The following is a 19,947-nucleotide window of genomic DNA, read 5'->3' as shown; positions in this document are numbered from 1 at the left end:
CTCTAGTGGGCCCTGCACTGGTGTAAGGAGTGAAATGCCTTTTTGCTATTTGAATTTCCACTCTCCTTGAAGCACAGGAGGAGGTTAGGGTCAATCGTCTACCGTTCCGTTTTATCAATCAGCCCTTTGCCCAGAATTAGTCACAACTCTCGAGTGTCTGACCCTCAGTTTCTCTTGTTCAGTGTTGAAATCACCAAAACCATTTCTTTTTGTTGTGGGTCATTGCCCACCTGAGGTTCACGCTGACTTTCTCTCTGAATCTTACTTTCTTCAAAATTGTTCTTAGTGCTGATATGACAAAAGTCATTATGTTGGAGTCTGGTTCTGATGGATGTTTCTTGAGGCTAAATGGGAGTTCTTTCTCTCCACTGTCACCTCATTTGTGCTCAGGATGGGGAATTGAATTCAAGTTTCCTTAGCCAGAATATTTTAACTTTAGGAATTGGCATTATCCTGTTTCAAAACGAAATGACTGTATTTATCTGGACTGTGTAAAGTCCCTAGATAATACTTCTGTTGTGAATTAGTGTTATATAAATAAAGAAAACTGAAATTAGTTTGAATGATTTTACACAAACATCAATATTTTTTCATCTCAGGCTAGAAAACCAAAGCCAGTACTGTTTCAAGACTGGTGTTATTTAGATCTAACTATTTCTTTTTATAAGCGCTCAATACAAAATATTGTCCTTTTGTGGCTCTTCTGGCTTGCCGGTCTTAAAGGGGACCTATTATGAAAAACATGTTTTTTCTTGCTTTAACATATATAAAGTGGTCTCCCCTCAGCCTGCCAACTCAGAGAAGGAGGAAAGCAACCAAATTCTGCAGTGTCTGTACAGCCGCCCGGATGAGCCATCCAGTGTGATGTGGCTTCTACGAGCCGTTCAGATTCTGCACATTTTTGTTACCTAACCAAAATGCGATTTACAGAGGTTGGCCTCCGATGCGTGAAACCACGCCCACAACTAACTCCGCCGGCCGGAGCTTCCGCCATTTTTTCATAGCGGTGTATCGCGTCATTCAGGCAGCCAATCAGCACAGTGCCTCATTATCATAGCCTCCCCGCCCACTCAGAATCCCGCATAGATAAGGAGGTTAGAGAATGGGAAGATTAAGACATGCCTCAGAGGCTGAATTTCTAATTTATTTTGCAAAAACAATCAAAAGCTTGTTTTTAAGACATTCAAGGCCTGTTTAAAATAGGTATTAGATGACATAATAGGTCCCCTTTAACTTTGATCAAATTTGTATTTACGCCATCCCTTTATCGTGTTATACTTCATGTCTTCACCGTGTAGTTTTACAGATAACTATCATTTTTGTTGCATAAGCACAGAGAAAATAATTCTGCTAGGCTGCACTGAGGGGATCGTGAGACCTCCCTCAGTCGACAGACCACAATAAATCGTTTGGGTGCAACGGAATCTCGGATTGGCGGCAGGACTAAACAAAAGGTAGTGAGCTGACACGTGGTGACGCACACACACTTCCCACTGGAAACAATAACTTATTGTGGAAGGTTTCTACGCCACATTGGGACAAGATGGACTTCCAGATTCAGGAGTGCTTCAGGTACAGATAATAACAGAGTCAGTGAGGCGACTGTCCCTCCACTTCCTCAGCGGACTGAGGAAATGTGTGGATCCGGGTTAGTTTTTGGGCTAAATTTAAACTCCCAGTACAAACTGATTCTTCTGGAATCTGACACCTCTCAGTGTGTGTTTATATGTCGCGTGGGGTCACAGGAGTCACTTCCCCTGTTGAAAATGTTTTGAGGAAAGCAGTGACAGGAGAGGGAGGAGGTGCCAGGACCTTTCTATGTACAGAGGCTAAAATGACAAAAAGAGAGCAAGGTCACCTTTCAGACTAACAATAACTTGCCAGAAAACTTTCATCACTGTTTTGATATTTTATCACTGCAGGAAAATAGAACAACTGGCCTTTCTAAGTCATTGTTTTGCCATGATTCTTTAGGGCTGCGCCCACGGAGAACTGATGTGCTGGTGTTACTTTACTACAACTAAAGCATCTGCAGGGACCTTCATCTCTCCACATGTGAGACCTGGGTTCTCAGTCAGAAAAGGGTGGGACGTCCTCTCCAGGTCAGGAGTGAAGTGCTGCCTCAGGTGGAGGTGTTTAAGTATATCAGTGTCTTGTTCACGAGAGAAGAGTGGAGCAGCAGATCTGCAGATGGATTAGTGTCTATACAGTAATGTTGACTCTGTTCTGGTGTGTAGTGGTGAACAGAGAGTTGAGCTGAAAGGCAAGACTCTCCATTTACTAGCGGATCTATGTCCCGACCCTCACCTATGGAACTGTGGGTAGTGGCTGAAAGAATCAGAAGGAGGATACAAGCGGGTGATATGAGTTTCCTCTGCAGGGTGGCTGGATTCTCCCTGAGAGATGGGGGAAGTTTACTCATCCAGGAGAGTTGAGTCCCTGCTCCTCCACAACCAGAGGAGACAGACAGCTGAGGTGGTTCAGATGGTTAACAAGCTCTTTGATGATGATGACATTCCTGTATTAGTCATTTTACAATAGAATTTGTTTCCTGGGTAAGGGATGTGGAGAATGGTTCAACTGGGGTGTGTTAATAGTTGTGAACGTGTGTGTGTGTGTGTGTGTGTGTGTGTGTGTGTGTGTGTGTGTGTGTGTGTGTGTGTGTGTGTGTGTGTGTGTGTGTGTGTGTGTGTGTGTGTGTGTGTGTGTGTGTGTGTGTGTACGGGTCAGTCTGTGTCCTCTTTTCAGTTCAGTTCTTTCATATACCCTGATAGTGATGGAATGTTATCAGCCCGTCTCGTTTGGTCCTGATCAGTTCCACAGGTGTCATGAGGGGAGGGCTGGTGGGAACAGAGCATGTTGTTAGCATAACATTCGGGGTGGGGGGGATTGTGACTAGAGCATCCTGCCAGGGCCAGATCTGTCAAGGCAAAATTGAAGTATCAACAATTGTATTTGGGTCAGGCCGACTCCAGTTATTTTCCCATCTGCCTCAAAGTCTCTGTTTCATCTCCATGGCGACTCCAAAGAGCTGAATTTGTGGTCACTTTCCGCCAAGCCGAGCTTCCAACTTCTCCAAGGTCTTTTCCATCCTGCCATTGAGTTCAGAAACCGCAGCTAGCCTGAGATTCTGTTCAAGAATCGCGTCCAGTTTGTGATTCAGTCTGGGTGTTGATCGCACATCTTATCACATCTTAGGCAGCCTTTAAAGGGCCAGAATAGCTGTTGACATTTTCCGAATTTTTCAATATGTCAGGTAACCGCCAGTTCCAAAAAGCAGGAATCAAAAATCCAACTATGTAGGCATCTTCAGCATCCTCGACCGACAGTGTGGACAGACACATGACCCTTCACTTCACCCAGGACTCCGTGTATCCAGCAGCAAACATCCCGTCGAGGCAAGAGGGCTCCCTTCTGCCCTGTCTTCGCATCAAGAAAATGTGGTCAATTTCGTTGATAGACCATCTAATCAATTCTATGATTTTAGACATTATGGGAGGATATGAGAGGCTCCAATAGTGTTTCAGACATGTCCAACTGGGAGGAGGCCTGGTCTGGGGACTTATGTGTTAGTTGCCCACATAACTGAACAGCCCCAAAACAATGTATGTGTAAATATCATTTACTCATCGCCAGCCTTCTATCGTCATCATGGTTCACATTCAGAAAACCTCTTCTTACTAAATGGCGCACTGATCACAATTGTTTTGGTCGAGTCCGATTTAGACCACCAGCTGATTCTCATTTCTACTGTCTCAGCAGTCTGTCCTACCCGTTGGGTTTTAAAAAGGTCCCATATTCTCCAGTTTTGATGCTGTTCATAGTGATCAGAACCACAATGGTCATTTTCCTTTGATTGTTACGCTGCTCCCTGCTCACTCTGGTGTTTTTAATCTCTCTGATCTACTGTAAATGAATCTGGGGGGGGGGCGGGCTGACCCCACACAATGCTTGAGCTGGTTTGGGGTTTAGATCCCCAACCTCCAGATGCAACTAGTGACTGCAGAAGCAGAGAGGCATTTTTACAAGAGCAACTTTTCAAAACTATTATTTATTGCTTAATCAGTCATGCACCTCTTAAAATAACAACGGGACAACCTGAAAACGGGTTATATTACGATTTAAGATGATTCTGATCTTTTGAAAGTTGGGAAAAGCACAATATGTGTCATTTAAGAACTATAATTAACCACATACATCCACATAAACAATTAAATATAGCCAAGGCTGGAGGTCGTGTGCTCTACTAGCTTTGTTTTTAGCTTCTCAGGTTCACAACCTTAGACAAGCTCAGCAGAGTTCTGCTGTTGTAAGAGAAGACGTTCCCATTTACGTACTGGAAATCATTTTTCAAAAAATAAAGCTTTTGTTATCTGTGAGTGTTTACATCTGTGTGCCGTTCAATACCACATAAATATTACAAACTGAATCCAGGCCAGCACAGGAAGCAACTTCCTGTTTTGAGTCAGCAGGTCAAGAAACGGTGGCGCCTGAGTTGTTGGACTGAGCTAGGTGGCACAAGCATTATGTGGGTAATATGGAGTTGGCAACATGTTGAAACCATTGTCCTTTAACTTTATAAACTTTGAAAAGCTTGAGTGCTTTATGTTTCAAGTGGCTTGAAAGAACTGTTGTGAAGTAGAAGTAGACTGAAGAGGACTGGATGAGCAGCTCTGTCTGGAGCTGAAAGCGTTGCACCTCATCACTTAGCTGAACATCTGCAGCCTAACTACCTATGTTTTAAAAGGGCATTTTGCAGGGAAAAAATTGTTTTATTTCTAATTATGAATCTCAAGAATCAGATCTGGCATTATAACGAACTAAATTGTGTTGAACTATGTCCAGTTTTATTACTCCAAACATTTTTGTTGCTATTCCTTCAAGACATATTTTCACCTTACCGGTTCTACAAACTGATTATTGGGGTATTCTGCGCTCACAGTGATGAACATCCGGTAATGGTGACACCCCGATGCGTTCATGGATGGGAAACTCTTCTACATATTACCATCAAACCACGGAACCATCAGTAGTTATCACCCAATTACCAATCGATCAGCAAAAATCATCCATTTCCCAGCAGTCACCAGTTCATACACCTGTAAATTTCAAGCTTTTAGCCCCCACAGGGCTGATTGTGGGGTGATTGGTTGGAACAACTGCTGGACAGGATTTTTACTTCATGGCACCTGGATTATCCACATATGGAGCTCTGGTTCCTGGGTAAGTAGAAGTATCACCCACAGCCATCACACTGGAGTGAGTGTGATACTGAAGAAATAGTATTACAACAGCAGAAATTAATCAAACATGGCAGAGGCTGCAACTAAACAGAATTATCTCAATCAGCTTAAAGGTTCATTGGTTTTGAGGGTTGGGTGGAGCTCTAAAGATGTTTTGTTCACCCCTCTTTGGCCATCTTCTGCAGCTGTAAAGCAGCTGAGAAACCAGCCTTAGACGCTGTGTGCTTTTACCTGTTCAGGAAGGAGTTTCCAAATGCGTTGAGTTTCCTGAAGGGTTTCTTGGGGTCCACCACCAGGGCGTTGCCAGGGACAACCCCCTCGTTTTCACCGTGCATCACCGCGATGAAGCCATCAGTGGTCGGCTCTGGACCGATGCGCATCCCAGGAAAATCCTGCTCCAACAGGTACCTGAGGTAAACATGGACAGACTTAGTTCCCTCACCATGTCACATTACATTTCGACTCAAACCTATTTTCACTGAAACAACCACATCACAGGCTGCGTTGTCCTGAAACCCATACTGGTCATACACCACATCACAATAACTGCCATGTGGACCAGAAATAATATCCTTTTTCCCCTTCTATAAAGTTTTATGTACAAGGACATGAAAAGTAACCTAGTCCAGGTCTTAAAATGAGGTAAATTCATCTTTGCATGAACAACCACACATGAAACCATGATACATTACATAAAAAAACAAACAGCCAATGGTCTTAGAAAAGGAATTATTCCTGCACATCAACCTGGATAAAGTTATAAAACCATTTCCACACAAGCTGGAGATCCATTTACTGTAGCGAGAATGATTATTTACCAGTGGAAAACTTTCATCTTCCCAGAAGTGGATGTCTCGGCATATTCACCCCAATATCATATCATTAAATGCTCAGAGAAATTAAAGAAAGTTCCAGTTTTGAGTCGGCAGATGGATAAGCGGTGGGATGCGAGTTGTTGGAGTGAGTTAGCAATATAGAATTAGAGTAATGTCGGTAATATGGTGTTATGTTACGGTGGAATGCTGATTATGCAAGGTTGTGGTGTGCATGGGTGATGCAGATGTGGATGAATGTTCTGTGAGTGGCCTCATAAAATATTAAAAGGATTCATCAGGTGACAAACCACAGTATTTATAAAATCAAAGGGAAAGATGGAGGAACCACAGCAACAAACTCTAGAGTTTGATCTCCAGATAAAAGTGATTCCAGAATATCTGTCCTACACGCTCGCAGAGTTGTATCCAATAACCACGACTTCCTCCCAGAGGTACAAGTCAGAACAAAAGAAAAACAGGAAGGTATCCAGCACTGTATCCTGGAGGCCGAGGTTAGAGGTGGGTCAGAAAACACGAAAAGATAATCGCACTCCTTCATCACTGTCATGCAGACCTGCGGTGCAAAACAATAAACATATAAATAAACTGACCAAGTACATCCCTCTTTCAGAGTTTCTTGTTTCAAAGCCTATAGGTTAGATGTTACAGTTGGTAAAGATCCTTAGAAAGGTGAGCTGTGGTTGGTCTTGTCAACATCCACATAAACAAGCCCTGATGTGTTACTTGGAGAAGTAATGATGTGTTGCAGACCGGTTAAAAGTAAGTTAGTAAAAGGTTTATTTATATAACACTTTCGCAGACAGATGTCACAAAGTGCTTCACACAAGAGCAATAAAATACAAATACAATAAGAATAAATTATTCCGAAAATTACATTCACAGAGAAGAAATAAGATTAATAATTAAAATAACTTCATCGTCATAAAACAACCCCTATTCTGCCGTAGTTAAAATGCTTGGAGGAACAAGTGGGTTTAGAGATTACTTTTAAAAGCATCAGCAGAGTCCAAGGAACGTAGGGAGAGGGGAAACTCATCCCAGAACCCTGGGAGCAACAGCCTGGAAAGAGCAGTCTCCTCGGGTCCTGAAACGGGTACGAGGGACCATCAGGAGGTTCTGGTCCAGTGACCTCAGCCTCCGAGAGGGGGTGTAGGGACACAACAAGCCAAGATGTAGGAGGGAGCCTGACCATGCAAGGCTCTGAAGGTCAGCAACAAGATTTTAAAATTGATCCGAAATGTGACTGAGAGACAATGGAGGGCTTTGAGAATCGGAGTAATATGAGCCCTTCTGTTGGTGTCGGACAACAACCTCGCAGCAGTTTTGAACCTGCTGCAGATGGGACTTTTTTGTTCAGACAAGAAAAAAAAACTGTAACACAGTCTAAACAAGAAGACACCAAGGCACTGATAACCATGGATAGCCAGCCGAGAGACATAATCTCTCCAGCTTGTCCTGGGTCTTCCCCGGGGTCTCCTCCCGGTGGGACATGCCTGGAACACCTCACCAGGGAGGTGTCCAGGAGGCATCCGATACAGATGCCCAAGCCACCTCAGCTGACTCCTCTCAATGTGAAGGAGCAGCGGCTCGACTCCGAGCTCCTCCCGGGTGACCGAACTCCTCACCCTATCTCTAAGGGAGCGTCCAGCCACCCTGCGGAGGAAACTCTTCGCGGCCGCATGTATCCGCAAACGTATCCTTTCGGTCACTACCCAAAGTTCATGACCATAGGTGAGGGTGGGAACTGATAGTAAATCAAGAGCTTTGCCTTTCGACTCAGCTCCTTCTTAACCACGACGGTCCAGTACACCGACTGCATAACTGCGGACGCTGCACCGATCCATCTGTCAATCTCACGCTTCACCATTCCCTCGCTCGTGAACAAGAGATACTTAAACTCCTGCATTTGAGGCAGGACTTCTCCACCCACCCGGAGAAGGCACGCCAACCTTTTCCGGTCGAGAACCATGGCCTCGGTTTTGGAGGTGCTGATTCTCATCCCAGCCTCGTTGCACTTGGCTGAAAACCTCCCCAGCACATGCTGAAGGTCCCGGTTTGATGAACCCAACAGGACAACATCATCTGCAAAAAGCAGAGATGAAATCCTGTGGTTCCCAACAAATCTGACTTACTGCCGCCAATGCGAACCAAATCATACAGAGACTGAACATATATATACATATATATATATTACATATACAGATACATAGATACATATTTCTTTTCCTTTTAAATTTTTTCTGTATTTTTTCCATATATCACGGATGAAGCCAAACGAACAGTATACCTGAGGCTCTGTGTCAGTTTGACACACTTTAAAGAACATGTCTTCTTCCCCCTCCCCACCACTGACCTCATCAACGTCTCACACACTTTTCCTTGTGAAATAACAGTGTGAGAGGAAGGAAAAGAACGAAGAAAGCTGCTGACTTTCTGTCCTTTCACTTCCTTCCTCTCAGGATGGCATGAACATCAAAGAAGCAACAACAGCGTTGGGTGGAAAACTACCGCTGGGTGGTTGTTCACTCCGTCTGGAGCTGCTGAGCCGGTTTCATGTCCTCAAGTTTTATGTGAGCCTGAGACGCACAAGGATTTTTCCCTCCGGCTACAGTTTGAAACTTGTCATGTTGACGCATTAGGCGAGTCATGCAAGTTTATGCACAATGCACAGGTAAGTGGCTTTTTTAAAATTAAGTACACCTTTCTTGTAGTTACTTAAGATATATATACTCATCAGGGTTGGAAAAGGTAGCACAGACATCTCGATAAATTGTTGCACATCTAAAACCCTCTCAGCCCCCAACGTCCTCCAACCTCCCAGAATAAGAACTACCGGTATTGCAAACAAAGGATCCAAAGAGCTACATCACAATTATTAAACTGACACCACCCTGGAAGTGGCAAAGGTTGGATCCAGTTCCTCTACTGACCACTAGGCAAGGCAAGGCCAGTTTATTTCTACAGCACAATTAAACAACAAGGTTGTTCAAAGTGCTTTACCAAGACATTAAGACATAAATAAAAAGCATGATTTAAAATTTAAAGGGGACATACTATGAAAAACACGTTTTTTCTTGTTTTAACATATATAAAGTGGTCTCCCCTCACCCTGCCAGCACAGGGGAGACGAAATCCCATGAATTTCTGCAAGGTCTGTGACCCCCCCCGACAGAATCCCCCAGTGTTACGTGATTTTTTTTGAGCCGATTAGAATCTGCGCCTAGGGTGACGTCACCAGAGGCGCAGAGGTTCGGCCTCCGCTGCTGAAACCACGCCCACAACCAGCTCTCTCCGCCGGCTCGAGCTCCTCCATTGTTTAGAAGCGGTGGCTGTTTGAACAGCGAGGGAGAGTAGAAATGCAAACCAAATCATACGCATTACCCTCATAAAAGAATCAGTTCCCACAGCACGGACCCGGCAACTGCACACGAGTCAGCGGTAAGTTCCTTTTTTTTTTATGTTATTTATATTTGTATGATCTTTGCATGGGCTAAGTATTTAGCTTAGCTCCGGAGCAGCTCACGGACCGGACCGTCGAGGAGCTCCGGGTTCGGAGCTCCGAACCCGGAGCTCCGAACCCGGAGGGTCCGGGCTCGGGGCTCTATTAGTACCGTAATACATTTTTCTTCAGTGGTTTCAGATCTTTCAAGCACCTGGAGCTGTTCAGACACCTTCAGAAGACGCGCAGTCCTTCCTTGAGCCAGCAATAGTGCATACATTTTATTTATATATTTTAACAATAAAGTTGCCATTTGTGAAAATTCAGTGTTGTGATTTCTTTACAGTTAACATGATTCATTTGTCTTGTAACATAAGAAGTGAAATGATGAGGAATTGGAGTAAATAACCGTGGTGTACCTGTTTAGAATTAAATTCAATCTTCCCGTTTGAAGACGAGGTGACAAAAGGCTGATTTATGGTTCCACGTTACACCAACGCAGAGCCTACGGCGTAGGGTACGTGTCGATTTAACGCAGAACCGTGGACACGCTTTGCTACGCAGCCGCTGCTATTCTCCCCGGAGCGACGCTTTGTCTCCTCCCCTGCTACACGTCATTCAAGCAGCCAATCAGCGCAGAGCCTCATTATCATAGCCCCCCCCGCCCTGAAAATGAAGCACAGAAAAAGGCTTTAGAAGCGGAAAAAATAAAAACATGGCCCAGAGACTGAATTTCTGATTTATGTAGAAAAAACAAGCTTTAGATTGTTTTTAAGACATTCAAGGCCTGTTTAAAATATACATTAAATGCCATAATATGTCCCCTTTAAACAAAACACACTAGGGTCCGGATGCAGACCTGGAGTTCATCCAATGACCACCAGGGCCTGGATCCTGAGCTGCGGTTCCTCTACCGACCACTAGGATCGGGATCCAGAAACTGTATGCGGGGGTATTTTATGTACCTCAACAGGTACAATTACTACATAAAAAACTTTAGACACAATTAGAGTGGTCTTTTGATTACCACAGCCAATGATAACTCTCATTGTAATAGCTACTTACAGTAGCTCTGTGTTAACTTCTGAGCTGTGAATAAAGACCTAACAGACCATAATCATTCTCACTTCAAAGAAAATATGCTTTGTTGTGTTATTCATTTTACTACCAGACCACTGTGACTGGTTGTTGTGGGAGGGTTCACTGAGCAGCGACTGCACATGGGACGATTAAACGCCACTAAAACAACATTTAAAATGAGTTCACGGGCCTCCCTGCTGCATCACCCTGAGAAAATCCAGCTGCACATGCAAATCTCCAAAGTCCACATGCAAAAAAAAATGAAAATAAAAATAAGAATCCTGCACGAGAAAAACAGATGTCCTTTTGTTTGCAGCTGCTAGTGTTTATCAGATCATAGAAGATGTTCACGAAAGGAAGAAATATGGACATTCCTGGCAGCTCCAGAGGGCTCCTCCTTACACCCGTTTGGTCCATTGCGTCGTTCTCTCCCGCTCACAACAAAAGTATTCTCAGCTAATAAAAAATGAAAAGGAATGCTGCCTTCAGACACCAACAAGTCACTGTCGTACAGCAGAGACTACTATTTTTATCTGTGTGTTGTGTTTATTCTGTCTCCAGGCTAGCCATGCGTCTCATTATCATCATTTCTGTATTTGACTTCTGTCCTGTTTTACTTCCTGTTTTATTGGTTAATGTGGTTTTCTCTTCATTCATTGAGTTTTGTTTCTTATTCCTGATTCCCGGCAGGTTTTACTTTCTCCAGCCCCTCCAACCTAGGATTTGTTTTCTTCCATCACGACTGTTCCCGTGCTTGGCAGCAGATCCTGGTTCGGATTCACCTGGGTTCTTCTCTGTTAGTTCTTTTTTGTTTAGACTTAGTTATGCTGATATCAGCCTAGACTGCTGGGGTCTCCCATGATGCTCTGTGTTCTCATTATTGTCTCGTAACAGGTATCCCTGGAATAATGTCTGTCTTGTCCTCTCAAACCCCTAACGCAGCAAATATATCCTATATTAAACCTGCAAAATAAACTGAACTCCACCTAAATTCATGTTTCCCTCTTCTTTTTTTTTAAAGATTTTTTTGGGCTCTAGTGGCCCTTTATTCAAGATGCGGACAGGAAAGGGGTAAAGAGAGAATGGGGATGACATGCAGCAAAGGTGCGCAGGCCGGGATTCGAACCTGCGACCACTGCAGGAGGACTGTAGTCTCAGTATATGAGCCACCGAGCGGCCCATGTTTCCCTCCTCTGCTTAGGTTTTTTTCTTTTTTCAGTTTATTGATCTCCATTCCAAGCACGGTTCTTGACAGGATCAACCATCTTACAACATTATCAAACCTGGATCCAGAGGCTGGATTCCTGGCTGAGGAATCTTTCTTAAAGCTGCTAAACTATCTGTTCACATCAAGCTTTTGCCAACAAAAATGGACATGAATAATCCCTCCAGGTAGACAGACAGCCTCATTGGCAAACTACAAGACGTATGACCTCTTAAAGTCTACATTTTGTGTTTTATTTCATCTCAACCTGCTGGCACTGGAAGCCGAGCTATACTTAAAAACAACATTAACAATAAATAAAGGTTCACCATTCGGTGCTTTATGCATCCAAGTATTTCTTGTGTAATGACAAGGACACATCAAGTGGTATCAATAAAATGCATAAAAGCAGATCTCTCACTTGTTTACACGGAGAACAGCCATCTTAGATTCGGATTCCAAACCGATCTGGGACCTCCTGATTTTGTCCAAGACTTTATTCTTTGCATACCATGAGGTACAGACGGCATGCTCCAACCAACACACATGACTGTTTGCTCGGCCCATTTGGACTGACTGTAGATGGGCGGAGTCCGCTCCTGCCCATATGGAGTTCTCTAAAGCCCCCCAAAACAGAGAGGGACCTGGCCGTAGACCACGGTACACCACGGTACACCACGGTACACCACGGTACACCACGGTACACCACGGTACACCACGGTACACCACGGTACACCACGGTACACCACGGTACACCACGGTAGACTGGAAGCACATGAGCGCCAGCCTATGGAGAACCTTTACCAGACTCGAGAGTAGGGATGGGAATTGATTTTTACAATTCCGATTCCATTTTGGATTCCACTTCCTTTGGAAAAAAAGGACAACAATGAGGCAAATGGCACTAATATGATGGGCAGCGTTCGTTAGTTAATTAGTTACCATTACTGATGTCAGTCCAGAGCAGATCGAAAACGCGACATTCACTGATTGTTATTGTATTATGTTTGCAAATATTTCTGTATGTTTGTACTTGGCAAGTATTACAAGTTGCCCTGTTGTCGTCTTTTTTACTGAAATGTAAACTCTTTTGAGTGTTTGTATCGCTTGGGCGCCATGTTTACTATTGACTGCTGGCTTATGTACGTTGCATAGCAACGTGCATGATGACATCCTTCATGCCTACTGGAATCGAAAATGGAATCGTTTGCAAAAATCGTTGTTTTGGGAAACAGGAATTGAAACAGTGGGAACCGGTTCTGAACAAAAACCAGTTCTCGATTCCCATTCCTACTCAAGTGAAGGACACATGGTTCTGGAGCTTCCCTGGGCTCCTCTGGACCTCCACTCTAGCCAGGTGATCGTGCAAAGAAAAAAAAAAGAAACCCTCGTCAGAAGGAGAAAATTGACTATTTTATATAACTGGGAGGTTTATATGGCCTATAATGGAGAAAAGAGTCTATGTAAAACAAAGGCACACACACACACACACACACACACACACACGCTTGAGGCAGCTGATTGTAGATCAGATCTGCTGGTCTTGTTTGATGCCAAAATATTGGAATTTTTGTCCTGAAGTGCACACGCTCACCCGCATGCGCGCCCACACACACACGCGCACGCCTCAGCAGACATGAGCGTCGCCTGCTGAGCTGCAGCTGGAACTCGCTGAACTCAGTCCAACATCATGGTTCACTTCTTCCTGCGGAGCACAGACATGGAACGACTGCAGACCCGTAAACCTATTAGTTATCTCACACTGATGTTGTAACTAGTTCATGAAAAAATAAATAAATAAAAAAAACACTAAGCGGTAGACTCACACACTTTATGATGAGACCAATGACATGGTCTTGTCAGGAGTTGACCCTGTCCAACCACAACGGGTTAATCCAAGAACGAGCAGCACCAACGTGTCTGTCAGCTGACCCGGACACGCCCACCTGCTCTCAGCTCCTAGTCGTGAACCACTAACAAATATCCTGGTGGTGACATCTGAAACGAGGACTGCTGGAGCGCAATCCAATCCAATGCATCCATTCACCACTAGCCAGACATGAGCCACAGTCTGACCAACCAATTCTACCTGTCAATCAGAAGACCACACCCCTCTATATGCATACATTTGTGGCTTTATATAATATTAACTGATGAGGTTTATAAACATTCTCCCCTGTACAGTTGTCATGGCCGTGGAGTCTAACTGTGGAGACCAAATCTGTTCTTATTCCAGACTGTAAATATGTTTATTTCTGCTGTAAAGTTGGACGTTTTAACATGGAGGTCAGTGGAGATGAACTCACTGTTGGATCCTGACCCTGGTGGTCAGTAGAGGAACTGCAGGTCTGGATCCAGACCTTAGTGGAGGGACTGCACTTTTTCTGTAATTGTGGGTTGCTTTTGGTTTTAATGAGGTCTAATGAAAGAAGATCTCTGCTGGACATGGAGGATTCAGAAGTAATCTGCCACAGCTTCGAAGCTGTGGATAATGTTAGTAGATGTGTCCTGTTGTTGAAACAGCTGTCAGGGCCAGTTTTCAGAGTTGCAGATGCAGCTGCTCTCTCTTCTTCTGATGTTGTTAATTCAATGCCAGCAGAAACTAGCACTCATTTCATTAGTAATGGAAAATCAAAATCAAAAGACAACAGAGGCATTTTAGCCATAATTTAGACTAAAGGCAGTTAACAAGAAGATAACGTGATGTGTAGTGTTACATAATGTTAGCAGACGTGTTTCCTTATTGAAAGTTTGACGGTGACTCGTTTTAAACGTGTTTTGGAGAAAGAACAAAGGTTACTAAACAAGTAGTTTCAGTGTGGGATCCTGACCGGGAAGTCTTTAAAGATGGGATGTTCAGGATCCCCACGTGAATGTCAACTGTTTCATGTTTGTAAAAGTTCTGGTCCTGACAGGAGACACCGGTCATGGGTTTGAGCCGGTTCTGTCCCATCCTACATCCAAAAGATACGTTTTTCTTTTTTCTGTGTATGCCTTTGTAAGATAAGTTAAGAAGTTGCTTATCTAATCATTCAGAGTTTTGGGAGGTGTTGAGTCAACTTTAAACGTCAGGATTCTTCATTTCCCACATTCCGCGGTGCAGAAACCAAACTGGGGTCTAATAAGACTCCAGGACTGTGGTTTGTATATTGGAGTAGAAGGTTCAGCAAATATCATCTGTCTCTGAGTTTCTGAAAGTCTGGTTTGTAGTCATTCAGTTATGGCAGGTGTTGTTCTGCTTCATGCTGACAGTTTAGAGCCAGAACCTCTGAGGAGAGGGAGGAGCCTCAGCTTCAGAGCTTCAGAGAAGCAGAAAACCCTCAGTCCCACCACACCAGACCTGAAGTTTCACTCAGTCCTCACCTGGAGGAGCAGAGTTCCTTCAAGGGTTTTTAATGGAAACACACGTGTTAAAGAGTTACATGTAATTGGTTTACTGTTAATATAATGAGAGGCAACACTAATCTGGGATCTTCCCTACACAACAGTGCATCAGAGCCATATTAAAGGTGTGCAGTGAAGCTAAAAAGGTTATAACCAGGTACATCCAGCTGTGCAAACACACACTTAGACCATAAAGTGTCAGTGCACGTCATGAATGGTTATTTCACCTCCAGTCGGGAGGCTGCTGACACGGAATCATAGCAACGACGGAGATAATGAATGTTGACCATATGACACCAACGTTGAGGCCGGAACATCTGCCATGCAGCATTTAGCCCACATGAGTTCATGACTACACCAGCATGATAATGTATGACAGCTGTCAGCTGATTTATTACATGACGACGTGATGTGAAAGTGACTTTAGTCACTGCTGAACTTTTACTGTCAGTAAATATATGAAAACTGAAATAATGTGGTTGGCTAATACTCCTTTTGTGGTTTTGTGTCGGTTCTCTCCTCTGGACTCGGCAGGAAGACGATGCGACTCGTGGAACGAGGGCTGTTCTTAAGCTCGGCTCGGAAACCAAACATGGATTGCTCTGTGAAATTTATGATGTGTTGATACTATCTGTCTGATTTTACAGAGGGAACCTCCTGCTTAAGACCCGCCTGAGTTACAGAAAAGTGCAGTTCCTCCACTGACCCCTAGGGTCCAGATAACTAGATCTATAACTGCAGCTCCTCTCCTGACCACTAGGGGAGTGGATCTACCCCTGCAGTGCCTCCACTGGCCACTAGGGATCGGATACAACAGTGAGTTAACCTCCATTGACCTTCATGCTAAAACGTCCAACTTTACAGCAGAAATAAACCTGTTTACAGTCTGGTGCTGACTAGTTTTGGTTGCCTGGAAAGTTTTGGGACAAAAGGCTTGCAAAGGAGCTATCTCTGCTAGCTTTGGAAGCTTGCTAGCCAGGACTAACCCGAGGATATCAGCTGGACTCATCGGTTTCTACCAGATTTAGCAGCTGGATTCTCCATTTAAGTTGCTTCAGATCATTTGAGGACTGTTCTAAGCTGACTAACACTAACCAGCAAAGTCTGAAACGAGAGCTAGTGGAGATTCACGGTCACTCAGCCAGCTGCTGGCGGAAGTGGACCAGCAGGCCGAGCGGTCGCAGGTCTGACTAGACCTCTGCTAATTCTCCATTCAGCTCTGCCAGCACCCATTTTTGTAATGACATTTGCAATAAGAATGTTTGGTCTGATTTGATTACAAAGACTTTAAAAGTAATTTTAATTAGCATAGGTTAGAATGCAGCAAGCGTTTATCCAGTTCTGCTTGCACAGGTTTACACACAGAAGGGGATGACTGTTTCCTTCCATAGCAACTGTTGTTAGGGGGTGGAGTCAGACTCTTGATCTAACCCAGCCCTCTTCTGAGGAGTTTGCACGATTTGAAACTGATGTCACAGCTTTCAGTTACCCATTTCAGATGAAAAGAGACATGATCTGGGGAGGCTGGGTCTGTGATGTCACACTACCATTAAAATCTGAACCACTGGTGGACCTACGGGCTCAGACTGGCCACACCAAAGTCCGAGGGGGGAGTTTCATCACCGTTTTAGTTTAGTTTAGTTTTTTTAAGGATCCCCATTAGAAGCACACAAATGTGCCTCTAGTCTTCCTGGGTTCCGATTTGGGGATCCTGGGGTTTTGATTTAATAGTCGCTCCAGACACCAAAATATATGCTTTGAGGTACAGAACATATATTCATTTTCATGGTATGTCCCCTTTAAGCTCTGTCAGCACATATTCTCCAGTGAGAGGTCCAGACATGATCGTCACAAGGTCAGAGATCATATGGAAAAGGTCCCAATGATGTCATTCAGACAAAAAGAGATCTTAGGCTACTAAAGTTCAGTGAAGCCTCCTTTGACAGATTCACAGTTAAAAATCTTCCTGGAAATCGTTTCCAAATGCGTCACATAAAGTAGAAAAGCTTTCCACATTTCAGACTTTCTACCCATGGGATGAAAAGAAATGCCATGTTTTCCCTGATCTGGGAGCGATGCGCGTCTAAAGGCTGATTTTTGGTTCTGCGTTACACCAACGCAGACCGTACGCCGTACCCTACGCCGTAGGCTCTGCGTCCCCACCCCGACCTACCTGATGAAGGTGGTCTTCCCGGTGGAGTACTGGCCCACCAGCAGCACCATGGGCTTGCTCTGGAAGTCGGCCGGCTCCAGGGCCGGGGAGTGGAAGTCATGGAAGAGGTAGGTCTCCTCCAGCGGCAGCAGCTTCCTGCTGTAGAGCGACTGCAGGCCCTCCGTCACCGTCTGGTACATCTCTCCCTCCTTGTTGCGTCCTCCCTGCTCCTGCTTCACCCAGCTGAACATTTCTGCTGATCCCCGCCGCTCCGACTTCCCTGTTTCGGTGTTTCCACACTCCGTGGACGCTGGCTGGGTCGGAGGGAGGGATGGAGGCGTGTTCTGGTGCTGCGGAGCGCCGCGGACACACTGCTGCTCCTGTGCGGGTGTTTGCTCGCTGAGGTGGGCACCTGCAGGCCCCGCCCTGCCCCCGCGGCCCCCGCGGCCCCCCGGCGGACCTGGGCTGTCTGGGAGGTGTGCGTGTGGAAGTGCGGGATCATGTTTCTGACAGACCTTTTTTCTCCTTTTTTTTAAGGTTATTTAACTTTCTGACTGACAGATGTGTGGAGATCTGCTCCTGCGTGGCCCCTAGGGTGAGAAGGGTATGGCTGCAGACCCGGAGGCAGCAGATCTGAGCAGCAGATCTGAACCGCAGTTCTAGACGTCACAGAGCCCCCCTACTGGATTACTTTATAACTGCAACTAAATCAACAGTTCAGATCGAGACTTCTCGTTTTTTTCCGGCAGCGTGCTCTTTTCTCCTTTTCTCAAGATGGATGACGACCGGAGTGTGAGTATTACCGTGAATCACATTTTTTGTGTATTCTTTTCAAGATATATTGGTACTTAATTGATCTGCAAAAGTGATTTAATCAATCAGTGAAATGCCTAACATGATCCACAAACTATATTGTTAAGTTCAATTTGACATTTGACTGTGGATTTCCCCATTGTGGGACAATTGAAGGAATATCTTAACTTATCTTTTTATTCATATTATACATTATATGTGTTTATATAACTATTCACATTTATATCACTATATAGCCTATATTTAGATATTTTGTGGACAGAAATTTAGCTAATCCAGTGCATAAGATGAAAATGTATATTTGTCCGTTATTAGGTTTTGGCCCAGTTTTGTCTGTAAAACAGTGTAAAAATATTAACTTGGACTAATTGAACACTCTTTTTTAGGTACACATAACAATCCAGAAAGGAAGGGCCTTGTATGCTGTTTGTATGGGCCTTGTAATGCTGTTAATGTCAATATAATGAATTTGCTATGCTCCAGAATCTTAAGTATTTCAGTGTTGATTGTGATTTGTATTGAGTGTTTTTTCTGCTGTTTTTTTTCTCTGCAGATCTCCTTAATGTGGGATGTGACTGCACCTGCACTGAATATATATTATATACTGTACATTTCATCAAGATGAGACAATTGTTTACCCCAAGTTATATTGTTAAATAAATGTTATATTGTTCTGTTTGGGAATTTTGGACTTAATACTACCATACTTACCATTTCAGTATATCAAAGTGTTTTTATTTCTTTATTTCTTTTTTTAACAATTACTACAACAAAAGTGAGGACTTGACACCCAAATACACTATGTTGTAGTGGGTTTGATCAATGCTGTTCAAGTTTTGGGGGTAATATATCCCACTAAACGCCACATCTTAGTCCTCTCTGTCAGTGGCAAGACAGTTGTCATATCCACGCAATTGCAACACCTTTATAATTCTGTGCATATAACAGTCCTGCAGAGACATGGTAAAATACCAAGCCTCAATCACGACATTATCTATGATGTTTATGGTTGCTCAGTGTTTAAATATATATTGTCATTAGGCTAAAACAAGTAAAGACTAATTTTTTTATATTGCCTCATTCATGATTTAAAGAAATCATTTAAAATTTCACCTTAGTTTGATAACAGTCTTAACTGCACCTACTGGTGCTGCCTATGATCTAAATCTCTTGCCAGAAAAAAAAGAGCCTACCAGCAAAGACCTATGCTCTACAAATGACATCTGAAATAGTGCTGAATGAGCTACGAATCCCTGCCGTTTACCCTGGAAGTAAGTTCTTTAATTATAAGCTCCATCCTCATTATCAATTAAATCTTCATATATTGAGATTCATTATCAATTAAATCTTCATATTTAAGCTCCATGCCTCATTATCAATTAAATCTTCATATATTTATTAAGGTGGAACGCTGATTTAGTTGCAGTGCAGTTCTACTAGTTGCAGTTCTACAGTCATCCAGTAGGGGGCTCTGTGACGTCTAGAACTGCGGTTCAGATCTGCTGCTCAGATCTGCTGCCTCCGGGTCTGCAGCCGTATACTATTGCCTAGGGTTGCCACCTTTCAGAAATAGAAATAAGGGACGCCCTGATTTCAGCAGCGCAGGAGCCAAAAAAAAGCCCCAAAACTTCTAAACTGAATAAAAATGTGTTTATTTTATATGAAAAAACAAAATGCTTTGATTTAAAGTTTAAAGTGCTTTAATAGCATTGAACTTGCATGACTGTACAGACAGACAACCATATAGCAGCTGAAATATCCTCCTATGCTACGTATGTCCACATCAGCCCAGATAT

General features: G+C 43.8%; 1 protein-coding gene across 1 annotated transcript in view; it reads right to left on the bottom strand.

The window, feature by feature from the left end:
* The window catches only part of ehd4 (EH-domain containing 4), a 40,648-nt gene extending 22,903 nt beyond the window's left edge, over positions 1 to 17,745 (bottom strand). The window contains exons 1-2 of the mRNA XM_061743210.1: positions 17,360 to 17,745; positions 5,475 to 5,651 (exon numbers count right to left, since the gene is read on the bottom strand). Of these exons, the coding sequence (XP_061599194.1) occupies positions 5,475 to 5,651; positions 17,360 to 17,589 (407 nt within the window). The 5' untranslated portion in view covers positions 17,590 to 17,745. The remainder of the gene's footprint in view (positions 1 to 5,474; positions 5,652 to 17,359) is intronic.
* Between the last annotated feature and the right edge of the window lie 2,202 nt (positions 17,746 to 19,947).

The sequence above is a fragment of the Cololabis saira genome, chromosome 16, assembly GCF_033807715.1.
Source record: "Cololabis saira isolate AMF1-May2022 chromosome 16, fColSai1.1, whole genome shotgun sequence".
Taxonomy (NCBI): Eukaryota; Metazoa; Chordata; class Actinopteri; order Beloniformes; family Belonidae; genus Cololabis; species Cololabis saira.
Note: the sequence above shows the minus strand (reverse complement) of the source record. Positions and strands in the feature narration are given on the sequence as shown.